This window comes from Delphinapterus leucas, chromosome 20, assembly GCF_059928025.1.
Source record: "Delphinapterus leucas isolate spDelLeu-1000000601 "Yukka" chromosome 20, BTC_Dleu_Yukka2, whole genome shotgun sequence".
Lineage (NCBI taxonomy): Eukaryota > Metazoa > Chordata > Mammalia > Artiodactyla > Monodontidae > Delphinapterus > Delphinapterus leucas.
The window spans coordinates 12,083,051-12,098,117 of NC_143148.1; the positions used below are offsets into that span (position 1 = coordinate 12,083,051).

The window sequence follows — 15,067 nt, forward strand, 5'->3', positions numbered from 1 at the left end:
TCTCAGATGTGGTAAAAGCGAACAATGTGAGGACAGTGAAAGTACCTTTGAATTGGCCAAGAGATGGGTGCCGATTTTCTGCTGCTTCCGGTGGTCTTGGGAAGGGAGCCAGCACTGCAGAGGGCCAGGAGAAACCAGGGCATGAGGAAGGAGAAAGACAGCACACGTTTCAATTGCTTGGAAATGAAGGAAATGAGATAACAGGCTAATTAAGGAATGAAGGTTACCCAGGTTAGAAGAGCTCTGACCCTCTGAGGGGCAGAAAAAAAGGAACAGGGTACAAGGAGGAGGGAGGGTGCTAGAGAGATTTCTATACCCCTGAAGCCGTGGAGACTGTTGGAGTGAAAGCTGTATCGCTGCATCTGATTCACTGGAGCCATCTGCGTGGGAAGTGTGATTTGTCCCTAGTAAAGAGGCCAGGAGATCTTCTACTCATGAAATCATCTTCTGTCCCAGAGGAAGACAGGCAGTTTCTCCCAGGCAGGTTGGAGCTGTGGCTTGTTGCTCCAGATAGACTCACTTTGTTAGCAGGTGTGCAAATGAATTGAGCGAATTCTCTGATCGCTAGTTCAGATACCATGTGGACTTAGAAATAGGCTCACGCTGACTCTCTATTAAGCAATTTCTGTTTCTTCTGCCTGTAAAGAAAACATTGTAGAAAATAGTACCAACTGTGAGGCAGCATGTTGATGCCTGATGTATAATTTTTATTATAAATATAGAGCAAATTTTACAAATAATTCAGAAGCGGCCTTAGCCAGGCAAAATTAAATTACACAGAATAGTGTGGATGAGGAGAGGTATATACAAGTCTGTGTCAGGGTTAAAAAACCCTGAAAGAGGTACCTGAGTACAGAGAACTCCCAACCAACCCTCTTTGAGGGGGCCAGTTCCACACAGCATTAGATCAAGTAATGAATATGGAATAAAACCTTTCTCTCAACAGCCTCAAGGAGGTTCCATCCATGCAGAAGGAGGCTGGGTGGGAAGTAGACGTGCCTCTCCTTCTCCTGCCCGTCCTTTTTATGCTGACACATTGGGTCTCATAGACCCCATGGGAGAAAACAAATTTCAGAGGCTTTCACGAAGCCCAGAGCTGAACTATAATCCTCCCCTTGTGTCCTAAGGAGCATCAGCACCAGTGCAGCTTTCTAGGTTGTAAACGAGGCCAGCTGCGTGGGTGGTCGTGTCCCCTTCAGGTGCTCCTGCTTCTCAAGAACCAAACACACCTTAGCAGAGGCCAAGGTTTCCTGAGAAGGTGAGTGGGGCAGATGGAACATGCACAGGCAGAAACGCGGAATAGAATGGTGCTGATGGTTGGTCTGAGGTGCCTAGAAACTGAGCGAGATCCCTTTCTGGCCATGAACGTAGAAAACTGCTGCTTCTTATTTTCTGTGTGGAGCCCCTGACATAAAAAGCTTGAGGAGCTCCTGGCCAGAGGGACTTGAGGGGTTTTGGTGGCTTCTTTCACCTAAGGCAATCAGATTGGCTTACACAGCAAATTAAGTAAACATAACCCCTTTCACATAAACAAACAATTACAAAAATTTAAATGGCAAATGTCTCAGAAGGAAGGAAAAAACCCAATACCCCAAATTGTACATTCTTTAACCATTATTTAAATAATCTCTGCAGGGTAGCTTTCTGATTCCTTTCCCAAATCCCAGCAGATTGTCTCTGTTAAGAGCTGATTGTCCTCTAAAGCGATAATCCCTCCATCTCGGAGCATTGCCTTTAATGAAGCCCATAAAGTTATTAAAACAGTATGTGCATTTTTTGCAATTTCCATTAGGATTCACTTATGGACTTTGAGAAGTTTTCTAGTTGCTTCTAGTAGGTTCTCTGAAGACAGGCTTTCAAAGGTTTAGGTGGTATTCTAGCTAAGTAGTAAGTTGTTTAGCCCTGGTCCTGCAGGTAGACAACCCTGAAAGTGGACAAAGGTATAGAATTTCCCAGTTCAGAATTGGTTATGTATGTGTTTTCCTGTGAATGGTGGGTTCACACCGGGCTTCAGAGAGCAGGAGAAGTTTTTCCTTTTCCTTTTCCTTTTCTGGCACATGCATTTCAGTGGATCAAGGACATAATTTTCCAGGTTATGGCAAATTCAAGTTAAACTCCAATATGAAAGGACTGGGGTGGGAAGGAATGAGCAAGTTTAAAACCAGTTTAGGTCAGGAAATGGGGAGGCGTGGAGGTTCTGGCAACTCTCTCCCAAGGTCTGCTTTGCCAAAGTTCAATGACAAGGAAGGTTGGGTTTCCTACAGACCTCCTCCTGGATGTACCTTTTCATCTACTGACACTGAAGGAAGGGACTGTGACCAGGCAGCCTGGAGGAGCCTCATTAGGGATGAAAGGGGGGGAAAGACACTATTCACATTTTCCCCGGAGGGCAAAGGGATCTCCTAGGGATGGGGACGAGAAGCTTGGAATAAGTGCAGTGAGCAGGACTGGTTGCATTACTTATTTTTCACTTCTGAATAAACTGTTTCTGTGGCTGTTAGGGATGGGAGGCTGAAGTTGGTTTCTTTGATTCCTGGGCATTGAAGTTCAGGGCAGAATACGCACCTTCGTCAATCTGAAAGGAATGAACAGCAGTCAGTTAAATCAGGGTCGTAGGCCAGGCCCTCACCTTGTCCAGTGTGATTCAGCACCACATGCTTTCACCACTTTGAAACTTTTAGCTTCAGAGAAGGGCTTTTATTACCTATTTTCTCTGCTTACTAACATCCTATTGAATGTTCATTAGAAGAGATAGATTATGGAATGCTACAGTGAAATATGATGATACAGCAATGAGAATAAATAAACGACAAAGGCACACAACAATATGAATGAATCTCACAAAACAATTTTGAATCAAAGAAGCCAGACACATGTATACACTGTATTTTTCATTTATATAAGTGCATAATCAGGTAAAACTAACCTAATACACTGGAAATAAGGATAGTCATTACTCTTTGGAGGGAAGTAACTGGAGCGTTTTGTGTGTGTGTTTGTTGGGGGGGTTGATTTTTTTTAAATGATTTGGGTGCTGTTTACATAGGTATGTAGAAACTTAAACATTGTTAAAATATACTTATGATTGAAGCACTTTTCAATATAAATGTATATTCTATTGAAGGTTAAGATGAGAAAAATTCAGTACAATTATCAGAAAGTAAAGGAACTAAGACCTCAGATCTATTAGATTGGAAATTATCATTTGATAGTAAGAGCAGGGTCAGATTGGAGGCAGAAGAGGGAGAATGATCTAGTGCCTCCCTTGAGCTGGGCATTGTGTCAGGTGCTTTACCTTTGTTATGTCATTTAATTCCTTGAACTTCTCTTTGAAGGAGGCAGCATGTCCATTTTACACGTGAAAAAGCCGGGAATCAAAGAGGTTAAGTTACCAGCCCAAGGTCCCAGCCAGGATTCAAGTTCACATCTTGCAATGAGGTAGACTGGTGGGGGTAATATTTCTTTGTCTGTTGCTGAAGTGAGGAACTTTGACCCAAACTTGATCTCACTTTTGTATCTTCAAGAATAACCCATTCTACACAGAGATATTTCCATGAGAAAAGGAGCCAGTGAAACTGGCTGTGCTTACCTTGTTAGGTGAATTGTCAGAGTGGCCCTGACCTAGGGAAACAAAGGAGAGTTATCAACCCATGAAAATGCAGAACTAACTTATTGCCTCAGAACGTGGTGTCCCTAAGCTGTTGTGCTTCTAGCTGAAGGAGGTGGCAGGTGGTGAGAGGGTGGGGTGGGGGGGTGGCCCATGATTAAGACTTAAGGAATTCGCTTCCCTCAGTCTGTGGTCCAGACCCCAGGGCATGAGACCAAGGAGGGGTGGGGAGAGGCCTCAGTGCACTTCTGAAGATTTCTTCCAGTTCACAAGGCCAGTTTTGCCCAGGTGTGTGTCTCAGCAGCAGGCTCCAGCGGCAAGGAGGGGCATTGAGGCCCACAGTACCCAGAGCACCAAAGGCAGGGAAAGTCTCACCAAAGGAGATGCCCGCATCCGTAATAGAGGCAGGAGGGGGAAGGAGGTAGGATGAGGAAAAGGCTCCTGGAAACATGTCCATCTCATGGCCTGCTTGGCTTGCCTGGCCTAGGAGGGGTGAGTGTCTCTTCCCCAGCTGTGTCTCAGGGGAATCTTACATGGCTAGGAAGGGCGTGAGGACCTATGCCAGTTTAAGCTTGGGAAACTGAGATCCCCTCTAATAATTCAGAAGGTAGGGATTCACTTGGAAATCCGGGATTCCCTGGTAGGGCAGGGTATATAGTAGGACATACGAGCTCTCACTAGGTGAGCAGGTTTACTTACTCTGGTTGTGGTCTGAGGATTTGTGCTCTGTGAGATCGCGCTGGTCACTTGCCCTAAATAAATATCAGACACTGTGACTGCTATTCCCAGGCACAGGACCTTTGCTCCTTGAATTAGGAAGGACCCTGTCAGCATGACTCCTTGGGGCTCCTCAGTGTTCCTTTATACCTTGGTTGGCCCTGTTTCCTCTGAGGACCTCCTCCTTCAATCTACCCATCATCCCTTCTGGTGTTTACTCCTCTCCTGCTTACTGGCTGTTCACATTTAGGGCCATTCATGCCAACTGCTTCTGAGCTTATTTCTACCCTGACACCTTTCCCCTTTTGTAGGTAGATGCTGTTTCTTTGTCACTTTATTTATTGCCCAGGAGGCCTTTGGTTGTTTCTGCTTTTCTTAGGTTCTCTTCCTGTCCTGTCCCTCCCTCCTCCTGCTACTGTTGTCGACAGAGCGCAGGACCCCCTTCCTCCTGCTTCTTTCATTTCCTCATTAGTTTTCCTTCTTGGACCTTGGCTTCCCTGACTGGGGACAGAGGAACATAATTCGTTCTGCCCCCTGTAAACCAGGTGGGGATGGGAATAACTATGTCCAAGACAGAGTAGGGCACAGGAAGCGTGAAGACCAGGGAAGAAGAGACCCACAGGAATTAATGCCAAGAAGAAAGATTTTAGGAAGCATGAGGAGCAGATCCAGGTCCAGAGACAGAGATGAAGTCTCCTTCCCTCTCCCGAGCATGACGATTAGCCTCAGGGAAAGCAGAACAAGAGGAAAGGCATCATACCCTTCAGTCTATCTCATATACAGGAAATCCACCAGGGGTGCAATCAGAGCTACGCCAGCCAGGACTCCAATCACAATGCCGGCAATAGCACCACCTGAGAGGCCAGAAGAACCTCCTTGTGTTGAATCAACTGTCATCGAAAGAAAAACGAAGAGTCAATGAAGGTGACATTATTTTACAGTGGGGGGTACTCTGGGAAATAACTCTCAATATGAAATAGTCTCGACTTGTTCCTTCAAGGAATAAAATTTCTGTGGAAGGTTGCTGTGAGGTGACTAGCCGACTATATTTTTGTAATTTTTTTCTCTCTGACTGTATTTCTAGGTTGGTGGTTGGACATGCCTCAATTCCAGTGTGGCCTTTCTGCACTCAGATATTTTTGAAGGCTTTGGAAATGGAAGAAGCACTGATGGTTATTTTTCTATGTTATAGCTTCCCATCTTTTCATGATTACATCTTTCTCTGGGTGTGGCCCACGTGTGGCCACCTTGAATATGTGCCTGTTAGGTGTCTTGGTGGGGATTTATTGATGGAAGGCCCTCTGAATTCACTGCCCCTCTGCACAGAGACCACCCCTCACACAGGTTCCCAGCAGGAATATGAAATCAATCCCAGTTCTGCGAGAAATGAATTTTTTGTGCTGGGTGACTTTAGTTCAAGGACTCCTCACCAGATTTGCAGACACTCTCTTAGAACTGCACTGCAGCCTAAAACTTCCTCCTTCCCTTTCTCCTTCCCAGGGATCCAATATGCATCATGGTCTGAGGACCCTCCCAGGCTCTTCCCACTCCTGCCCCACTTTCCTTCACAGGCATTTTTCCCAATGAATGTCTTGTATGTCTAATCCCATCTGGGCTGCATCTCACAGGATGAAAACTAACATACTAGATGTGAAACTTTGCACTCAACTCCTTTTTTTCTCTCTTCCATATTTACTCAGTAACATGTTCCTATGGGTCTTTTGTGTTATGCCTTCCTTCCCCAAATATATAATACCTTTTGCCTCTTTGTTTTTTTTTTTTTTTGTGGTACGTGGGCCTCTCGCCGTTGTGGCCTCTCCCGCTGCAGAGCACAGGCTCCAGATGCACAGGCTCAGAGGCCATGACTCACAGGCCTAGCTGCTCCGCGGCATGTGGGATCCTCCCAGACCGGGGCACGAACCCACGTCCCCTGCATCGGCAGGCGGACTCTCAACCACTGCGCCACCAGGGAAGCCCTCTTGTTCTTTTTTATTTCAGTTTCCCTCACCATTCAACTCAAAACTGAAAATTAATGCTAATGTTAGCTATTGTTATGATGTACTTACTATGTGCCAGATTCTGTGCTATATATAATATTTCCCATATATCTCATTTAATTCATATAATAACCCTGTCAGATAGACATTATTTCCATTTTACAGATGGAAAATCTGAGGCTTCCAGTAGTGAAAAACCCAAAGTCATATGGCTAATAAGAGGTGGATCTAGAGTTAGGTAATTCTTGAATCGGAGTACCCGATTTCACATAACCTACTGATAATAGTAGTAATTATAGCAGCTAACATTTTTGGAAAAATTTTCCTTTGTGTGTATTTTGCTGTGGGTTTAATTGAATATTACATTAAATCTGAAACAAAACCATGAAGCAGGTACTTTTACTGCAATTTTCAGCTGAGGAATCTGAGGCTCAGAGAAGTCAAGAATCCTGTGCAAGAATTTATAATTGTAAATGCTTACATTAAAAAAGTAGATCTCAAGTCAGCAACCTAAATTTACAACTTGAGGGACACGAAAAACAAAACAAGGGAAAAAAAAAAACATACCAAAGCTAGTAGAATGAAGGAAACAATAGCAATTAGAATGGAGATAAATAAATTAGAGAATGGAAAAACAGTAGAGAGAATCAATAAAACCAATATTTGGTTCTTCAAAAATATTAACAAAATTGACAAATCTTTAACTAGGTTGACTAAGAAAAGAAGATTCAAATTACTAAAATCAGAAATGAATGTGGGAACATTACTACCAATTCTACAAAATATGAGTACTATGAATAATCATTTGGCAACAAATTGGATAACTTCTACAAAATGGACAAATTCCTAGAAACATGAAAGCTGCCAAGATGAAATCACAAAGAAATAGAGTCTATGAATAGACATAAAGTAAGGAGGTTAAACCAATAAAAAACACTTGACAAAAATCCACTAACCTTTCATGATGAAAACACTCAAACTAGGAAAAGAAGGAAACCACCTCAGCATAATAAAGGACATATATAAAAAACCCACAGCTAACATCATCCTGAATGGTGAAAGATTGAAAGTTCTTCCTCTAAGGTCAGGAACAAGACAACAATGCCTGTTTTTTCCACTTCTATTCAAAATAGTATTGGTTGTATTAACCAGAGCAATTAGGCAAGAAAAAGAAATAAAGGACATCCAAATTGGAAAAGAAGAGTAAAATTATCTCTGTTTGCAGATAACATGACCTTATATGTAGAAAACCATAAAGATCCCCAAGAAAACTGTTAGAACTAATAAACAAATTAATCAAAGCTGGAGAATACTAAATCAACATGTAAAAATCAGGACTTCCCTGGTGGCGCAGTAGTTAAGAATCCTTCTGCCAATGCAGGGGACATGGGTTCAATCCCTGGTCCGGGAAGATCCCACATGCTGCAGAGCAACTAAGCCCATGCGCCACAACTACTCATCCTGTGCTTTAGAGCCCGCAAGCCACAACTACTGAGCCTGCGTGCCACAACTACTGAGCCTGCGTGCCACAACTACTGAAGCCCACGCACATAGAGCCCGTGCTCCGCAACAAGAGAAGCCACCGCAATGAGAAGCCCGTGCACCACAATGAAGACTAGCCCCTGCTCGCCGCAACTAGAGAAAGCCCATGCACAGCAACGAAGGCCCAATGCAGCCAAAAACAAAAATAAATAAATAAATACTACTTAAAAAATCAGTTGTTTCTATACACAAACAATGAAACATTCAAAAAGGAAATTAAGAAAATTTTATTTACAATACTATCAAAAATAATGAAATATTCAGGAATTAACCAGGGAGGTGAAAGACTTATACACTGAGAAACTATAAATAAACACTGCTGAAAGAAATTAAAGAAGACATAAATAAATGGAAAGACATTCCATGTCCATGGATTGGAAGACTTAACATGGTTAAGATGACAGTACTACCCAAAGTGATCTAAGATTCATCGCAATCCCTATCAAAATTCCCCAATGACTTTTTTGTTTTTTTGCTGAAATAGAAAATCAGCCCTAAAATTCATATGGCATTTCAGGAGACCCCTAAAAGCCAAAAAAATCTGGAAAAAGAAGAACAGAGTTGGAGGACTCGCATTTCCTGATTTCAAAATTTGTTACAAAGCTACAGTAATCAAAAGTGTGGTATTACGGGGCTTCCCTGGTGGCGCAGTGGTTGAGAGTCCGCCTGCAGATGCAGGGGACGCGGGTTCGTGCCCCGGTCCAGGAATATCCCACATGCCGCGGAGCGACTGGGCCCATGAGCCATGGCCGCTGAGCCTGCGCGTCTGGAGCCTGTGCTCCGCAACAGGAGAGGCCACAACAGTGAGAGGCCCGTGTACCGCAAAACAGTGAGAGACCCGTGTCAGCCGCTGTTGCCTCCTAGACTTGGCTCAAGGCTGGGCCTGCCCAGATTTGCCTGGGACAGGAAGTCATGGCCAACCTGATATCCAGAGGTGAGAGTCCATGTACCTGGACCTGAGAGGGATGGGTGTGGTCTGGCCTCCAGCAGTGGAGATTCAGTCAGGCTGCCTGGGGCACATAGGAACAGAGGCTACTCACAGATGACATTCAGGGTGAATGGGTCACTGCGGCTGACACTCACGGGGTTCCGAGTTTCACACATATAGGGTCCTGTGTCATTCCTCGTGACATGGAATAAAGTGAGAGTCCTGTTGTCCTCAGACAGTTCCAGCCTGGTGCTGTTGGGGAGGCTCTGATCGTTGACCCACCACCTGTGGGAGGCGTTCTGAGTCTCAGGCCCACATGTTAACACTACAGTGTCCTGCTCCATGGGGTTGGAGTTGTTGCTGGTGATGACTGGGGTGCGCAACACCGCTGTGAAGACAACAGAGAGAACATTGCCCCTTTTATACCTTGATTCCTCCAATAGCATCTTCAGTCAGAGTTGGCATTTCTCACCTTTGAGCCAAACTGAGTCCTTAAAGAATAAGGCAGGTCTTTGTATCACAAGACAAATGCATGAACATCTGAACTCAGAGAGCATAAGACCACCTGCTCTATGTCTGAGAGAAAGCACAGACTTTCTCAAGTGTATCAAGGTTTGATAGCAGTAACATAGGCCTGGAAATCAGAGACCCCTTGCTCTCTCATTTAGTTTTTTGTTTGTTTGTTTGTTTGTTTGTTTGTTTTTGTGGTACGCGGGCCCCTCACTGTTGTGGTCTCTCCTGTTGCGGAACACAGGCTCCGGACGCGCAGGCTCAGCGGCCATGGCTCACGGGCCCAGCCGCTCCGCGGCATGTGGGATCTTCCTGGACCGGGGCACGAACCCATGTACCCTGCATCGGCAGGCGGACTCTCAACCACTGTGCCACCAGGGAAGCCCCCTCATTTAGTATTTTACTGACCAGGTGACTACCTGACTGACCTTGGGGTGTTCACCTGGAACATGCAGGTCTTGAGACCCTTCAAGCTGCACAGACCTACATTGCCTGGTGGAGATGTGTTTTCACTGAGTTCTCGATTTCCAAGGTTCCCTAGAGATAGGTAATGATGGGCCATCCCATAGTCCTTAAACCCCAAGAAGACTGGGCAACATGGCCTGGAACTGGGTGTTTGAGCAGAAATAACACATGGGATGACCCAGAGCAAGTCTGGTGGTCAGTCCAGTATTCAGGCTGCAGGGCCATGAGGTGGGGCAGTTCTGCCCAGGTGTTAAAGGTGATTGACAAGACAGTGACCCCATAAAGGCTAGGCGAGTCCAAAGAATGATTAGAAAAGAGTGAGGGGGAGGGACTTCCCTGGTGGTCCAGTGGGTAAGACTCTGCGCTCCCAATGCAGAGGACCCGGCTTCGATCCCTGGTCGGGGAACTAGATCCTGCATGTATGCCCCAACTAAGAGTTCGCATGCCGCAACTAAGAAGCCCGCCTGCCACAACTTAAAGATCCTGCATGCCGCAGCTAAGGCCCAGCCAAAATAAATAAATAAATAAATATTAAAAAAAAAAAAAAACAGTGAGGGGGACATGCTGGCTGGCTTTGGCAGCAGAACCAACGTCTCTGCCCTTAGTCTTGGACAGAATTGATGGGGGAGAGGTCTGAGTCTGTTTTATAAAGAGAGGAATGATTTAAATTAGTAGAAATGTTCTGTGTTATGTTAATAACTTTAGGAGAAGAGGTCCCTGTCACCAATTTCTGTGGACAGTCAGGCAAATGGGGAGGAGGCCCACCACTGGCGTGTGGCATGTTTTCTTTTCTTTTATTTCTACCTCAGGAAACACAGCTAGAGCTGGATCAAATTTGTCTGAGTTGGGCCAAGTCTAAGTGAAAGGACAGTGGCTTGGGCACCTCATCGTCGGAGAGCCCTATGATACAGGTGCCATCATGAGGACACACGGGCAATGAAACAGTCAGTAAAGCAGTCAGATGGCACAGGGTCTGTCAGCCCCACCCTGGGAAGGTCTTGGGAACCACTGAGAGGAACGGGAGGCTCACAGAAGGACAAGAATGTGAGTCACAAATCAAAGAGGTGAAGTGAGCCACTGGGGACTGCAGACCTGTCTTTCTGCCTTTGACTTCCTGGTTGAGTCATGTAGGGCTTAGATTCACCACCTGTTACGTGGTGTGTTCCACTTGTTGGCATCATGGAGGGAAAGAGCCCTGGACCAGGGCAAAGTGGGAGCTCATTATCCTGGTGACCTGGGGAAACTGGCTCGTGTTGGAGCCTCACAGAGGCTGCTGCTCCCACTGATTTCTGTGTCCTTTACTATTGCCCGGGAGGGTGGGTCTGGCCACAGGTGTTAGCAGGACGGGAACAGGGCAGTCAGCCATTTGCGGGAGTATCTGTGGAAGGCTTAAGGGTAGGGGAGCTGTGCAGAGCAGGGCCAGTCCCAACTGGAAAGAAGGAGGAGGAAGATGAAAGACATGGAAGCAGCAGAGAGAGCAAAAAATGTCCATTTACAAGTGACTTCAAAGTGGGGGTTACAAGTGCCGTCAAAGATCCAAGAGCCCCACTGCTGCCCAGAGGCAGGACCTCTGGAAAACCCTCCCATGGCCGAGCAGCCCCACAGTCACCGTGAGACCTGGCTCCCAACATGCTTTAGGGGCGGGTGGTCAGAGGATGGAACATGGGTCCCATCCCTAGAGAGACAGGCAGTAGGTGTGGCCAGTACCTCCTAGGATTCTGCATCCAGATTCCAGTGCCTGAAGAGATTATAGGTCATTCACTCATTCTTATACCTTCCATCCTTCCTTCATCAAAGAAAGATTGAGAGTTTACCTGTTGGGCCCTATGCTGCTTGCAGGTGTAGGTTGGAGAGTGAGGAAACCGAGTCCTTCCCATGTTATTCCAGCGGGAGTGACACCCAGCACATTAGGAGACAAATAAATAAATGATTTCTCATCCAGTGCAAGGAGCTTGTGCATTGGCTACCTGAAGAGGGAAGGCCTGGACATTCCTGTCACTGACTATGATCATTGTTGCAGGTCATTTAGTTCTAGAGTAAACAGGATTCATTTTCCATTTCCTTTCACTTTCCATGCCAGAGTCTCCCTCTGAGCTGGGGATGCCCAAGAAGAAAGGATCTGAACCAACAGCTGGCTTCTGGGTCCAAAGATGCACAACAAGGCCCCCGGGATGGAGGAGAGGACAGGGCTGTTATCTTGGCATGACTCTGATTAGCCAGCCAGTCATGGTCTGTGTGACTCTGATTCAGTGAGTGTAATCCCCTTTAACTCAGTTTCTCCTCATTAAAATAGAAAAAATGGTAAATTGTCTCAGGATTGCCATGTTGCCTGTGTATTAACCTTAAATCATTAATAATTAACTGACCTAAAGCTGAGCATAGAGGAACTGACCATAAAAACTGCATCTATTATTAGTTGCATCCACAGGAGAGGGCTCCCTGGGCTGTGCCCGGTGGTCAAGGAGCTGCCAGGAGCATCTTCTGTCCTCTGTTCCTCCCTAAGGATGCTGACCTTCCTCTGGAGTCTCCTTAGTCCCCCAGGTGGTCGGCTAATAACCTGTCTTGCTCTCCATGCTGAGTCTCAGGTGAAGGCCCAGACTCCACCCCTGCCCAAATGTGGCTCTTGGGGCTGAGCCCTGGCTGGTGACCAGCTCTGAAGCCTTGGGAGTCAGGCAGCTGGGAAGTCACTGCTCCCAGTCAACCCCGTCCAGGAGGATAAAGCCCAACAGTGGCAAATGTTCTCCGGGGTTGTTGGAGGCGGGAGCTGAGGAGCTGGGCAGGGGCTTCCCGGGGCTGAGCTTCTCTGTGGGGGTCCCAGGGGGCCCTCAGGCCAGGCCCATACTGAATCCTACAGGGTCTTCCTCAACGTCATGGGCACAGGGAGGGGCCCAGGGGGTTGAACTGCGGCTGATCTTCCTCTGCTGTGTTGCTCCCATCAGCCTGGTCCTTCTTCCTGCACAGAATGTCTTCAGGGTCCGGATTCTGCGAAAGAATTCTGATCCTTTGAAGTTTGTCTCCACTGTGTGTGTGTCCTGCACTAAATGTTCAAACCCCAACCTGGGATGTGATACAGAGGGGGATGGAGACACAGTCCAGGCCTGTCAGTCCTCTGTGTGGGAATAGAATTCACCCCACCCCACACCCAGAGGTCAGAGAGGAATCACTCACGGTATACGCGGAGCTGTGCAGCTAGGCTTTCAGTCTGTAAATCATTCTTTATCATGAACAGGGTGTAGTATCCTGTGTCGTGCTGGGTGACATTCTGGAACAGCAGGGACCCATTGGGGTATATTGTCTCTCGACCGCTGTGTGCAAGCCCAGTGGTGCTTGTACTATAGTCTATTCTATGTGATGCAATTATTTGGTTGTTCTCTACCCTTTCTCCTCTGTACCAGCTGTAGCCTAGAAGATCCCCTGTCACACTGTGGACAAGTAGAAGCACATCCGTGCCTTCCGCAGCATTGATGGGCACCGATTCAATAGTGGGTTTCACAGTGGTGAGCAGCTTCCAGAAGGTTATGAGTGGGACTAGGAGGGAAGAGAGAGAAATTAATATTCTGACCTATGTGTTGGGATGGAAAAATGGGGCCCTGGGTCCTGAGCAGGGCTCTTCATCCCTCAGCCTTGGTGTGTGTTTTTGTAGTGTGTGTGTGTGTGTGTGTCTGTGTCTGTGTGTGCATGTGTGTTTGCTACTGGCTCAGGGTCAGCAGCATGACCCCCATTACTTCAGCCCCTCTGAGCTTGTTATTTCCTCTGTTTCCCCAGGTGTCTTCCTGGCTCACTCCCTTGCTGCCCTCACACGCTTGTTCACACTCAGGGGCCTGTTGGGAGCTGCCCTCCCTGACACCTGCTCCGAAGACCCTCCGTCTTCACTTTCTGACCTTTCCCTGCTCCGTTTCCTTCATGACACTTGTCAGCACCTGACAGCACATTCTAGATCTCTTTGCTTGTCTGTCTTCCTCCCCATAGAGTGTGAGCTCTGGGACGGCAGAGACTTGTCTGATCCTGGTTGTAACCCAGGGCCTGGACCAGGCTCCAAATACCAGGTGAGGAAGGAATGAGTGTTCCCAGGGCCTCCACCGCCTGGTGTTTATTTGTCAGTTTCTAAGGGTGGTGGGTAAGGACAGTGTTTAGCTTCCTGGTTGCATTTTTTTCTGGATTGACACCCTGACATAAATTGTTATTGTCACCAGTTTTGAAAAATTACTGCTCAGTGATGAATAATTTGGAAAATGTACAGTAATTGAGGTTTTCCTGCCCCTCACCAATTCCAGTTCATTGAGATTTTCCTGTTGCTCAGTCCCTCCCCCCACCCTCCCCTGCTCCCATGTCCTCTTCCCTCAGGTCCAAACAGAAGCCCTCTGTTCACTCTCAGAGCCCTGTCTCCCCCAGAGACCTCAGCCTGTCTCTGTTCTCCCACCCCTGCCCACACCCTGAAAATTGTCCCCTCTCACCTGCCAGCAGGAGCCCGTTCCAGGGGATGCACCCTCTGCGGGCATGGGCTAAGGGGGGCTCCATGGTGTCTGCTGTCTGCTGTGTCCCTCGCTCTGTGAGAAGAGCTTCAGCTCCCGAAACGCTCACGAGCACTGCTGTCTGATGTGTGAGCTCTGCTGTGCTTCCTCCCTCTGTGCTGGGCCTCCTCCTGGGGCAGGAGCACTTCGCTGGGTCACGTGGGCCAGGGGCGGGGTCTCTGCCCAGGGCCCTCCCTCTCCCTCCTCTCTCATTTCTGCCTGCCTTCTTCTTCCTCCATCTTCCCTTTCTGTTTACAATTCATTTCCCTGTGAACCGCTGCTCTTTCTGCCTTTTTCAGCTTGACTCCTCAGCCTAGAAACACACACACACAATTTGCCATTGGTTGGGGGGAGCACAACCCTGGGGCTCAATGTCCTGGGCATTCCCCACAGTTTGCAGTTGGGGTGCACAGTCAGCCTCTCCCCCATAGCCTCCCCTTCCCCTTCTGGGTTTTCCCTTTAGAGCAGGAGCCCTGCGGCTACATCTCATACCCTTGTCACAGGAATGTCACCCACACTGTGCATTGGAATCACTGTGGAACTTTATAAAGACTGTGAATGCACAGATGACACCTTAGAAATGCTGTTTCAGCAGCTGCCCAGGTAACATGTATGCCCAGCCAGGCTGAGACCCCATAATATAGGCTGGGGTAGACTCTTCCCCTCTCTTGTGCACACAGAGGGTCTGCAGATCCTATTAAAGCACAGAGTCTGCCTCAGCAGGTGTGGGGTGGACCTGAGAGTCTGCATCGAACTAGCTCTCAGGTGATGCTGATCATATTGGCTGTGG

At 47.2% G+C, this 15,067-nt stretch overlaps 1 protein-coding gene across 1 annotated transcript; it reads right to left on the reverse strand.

The window, feature by feature from the left end:
- Window positions 1-684: 684 nt before the first annotated feature.
- CEACAM1 (CEA cell adhesion molecule 1) lies at window positions 685-14,486 on the reverse strand. Its single transcript, XM_089902807.1, is given in 8 exon segments — window positions 685-2,509; window positions 2,512-2,575; window positions 3,590-3,621; window positions 4,307-4,359; window positions 5,085-5,214; window positions 8,904-9,179; window positions 12,935-13,294; window positions 14,221-14,486. Coding segments are annotated over 8 exon segments (1,032 nt in total). The 5' UTR covers window positions 14,285-14,486; the 3' UTR covers window positions 685-2,456.
- Between the last annotated feature and the right edge of the window lie 581 nt (window positions 14,487-15,067).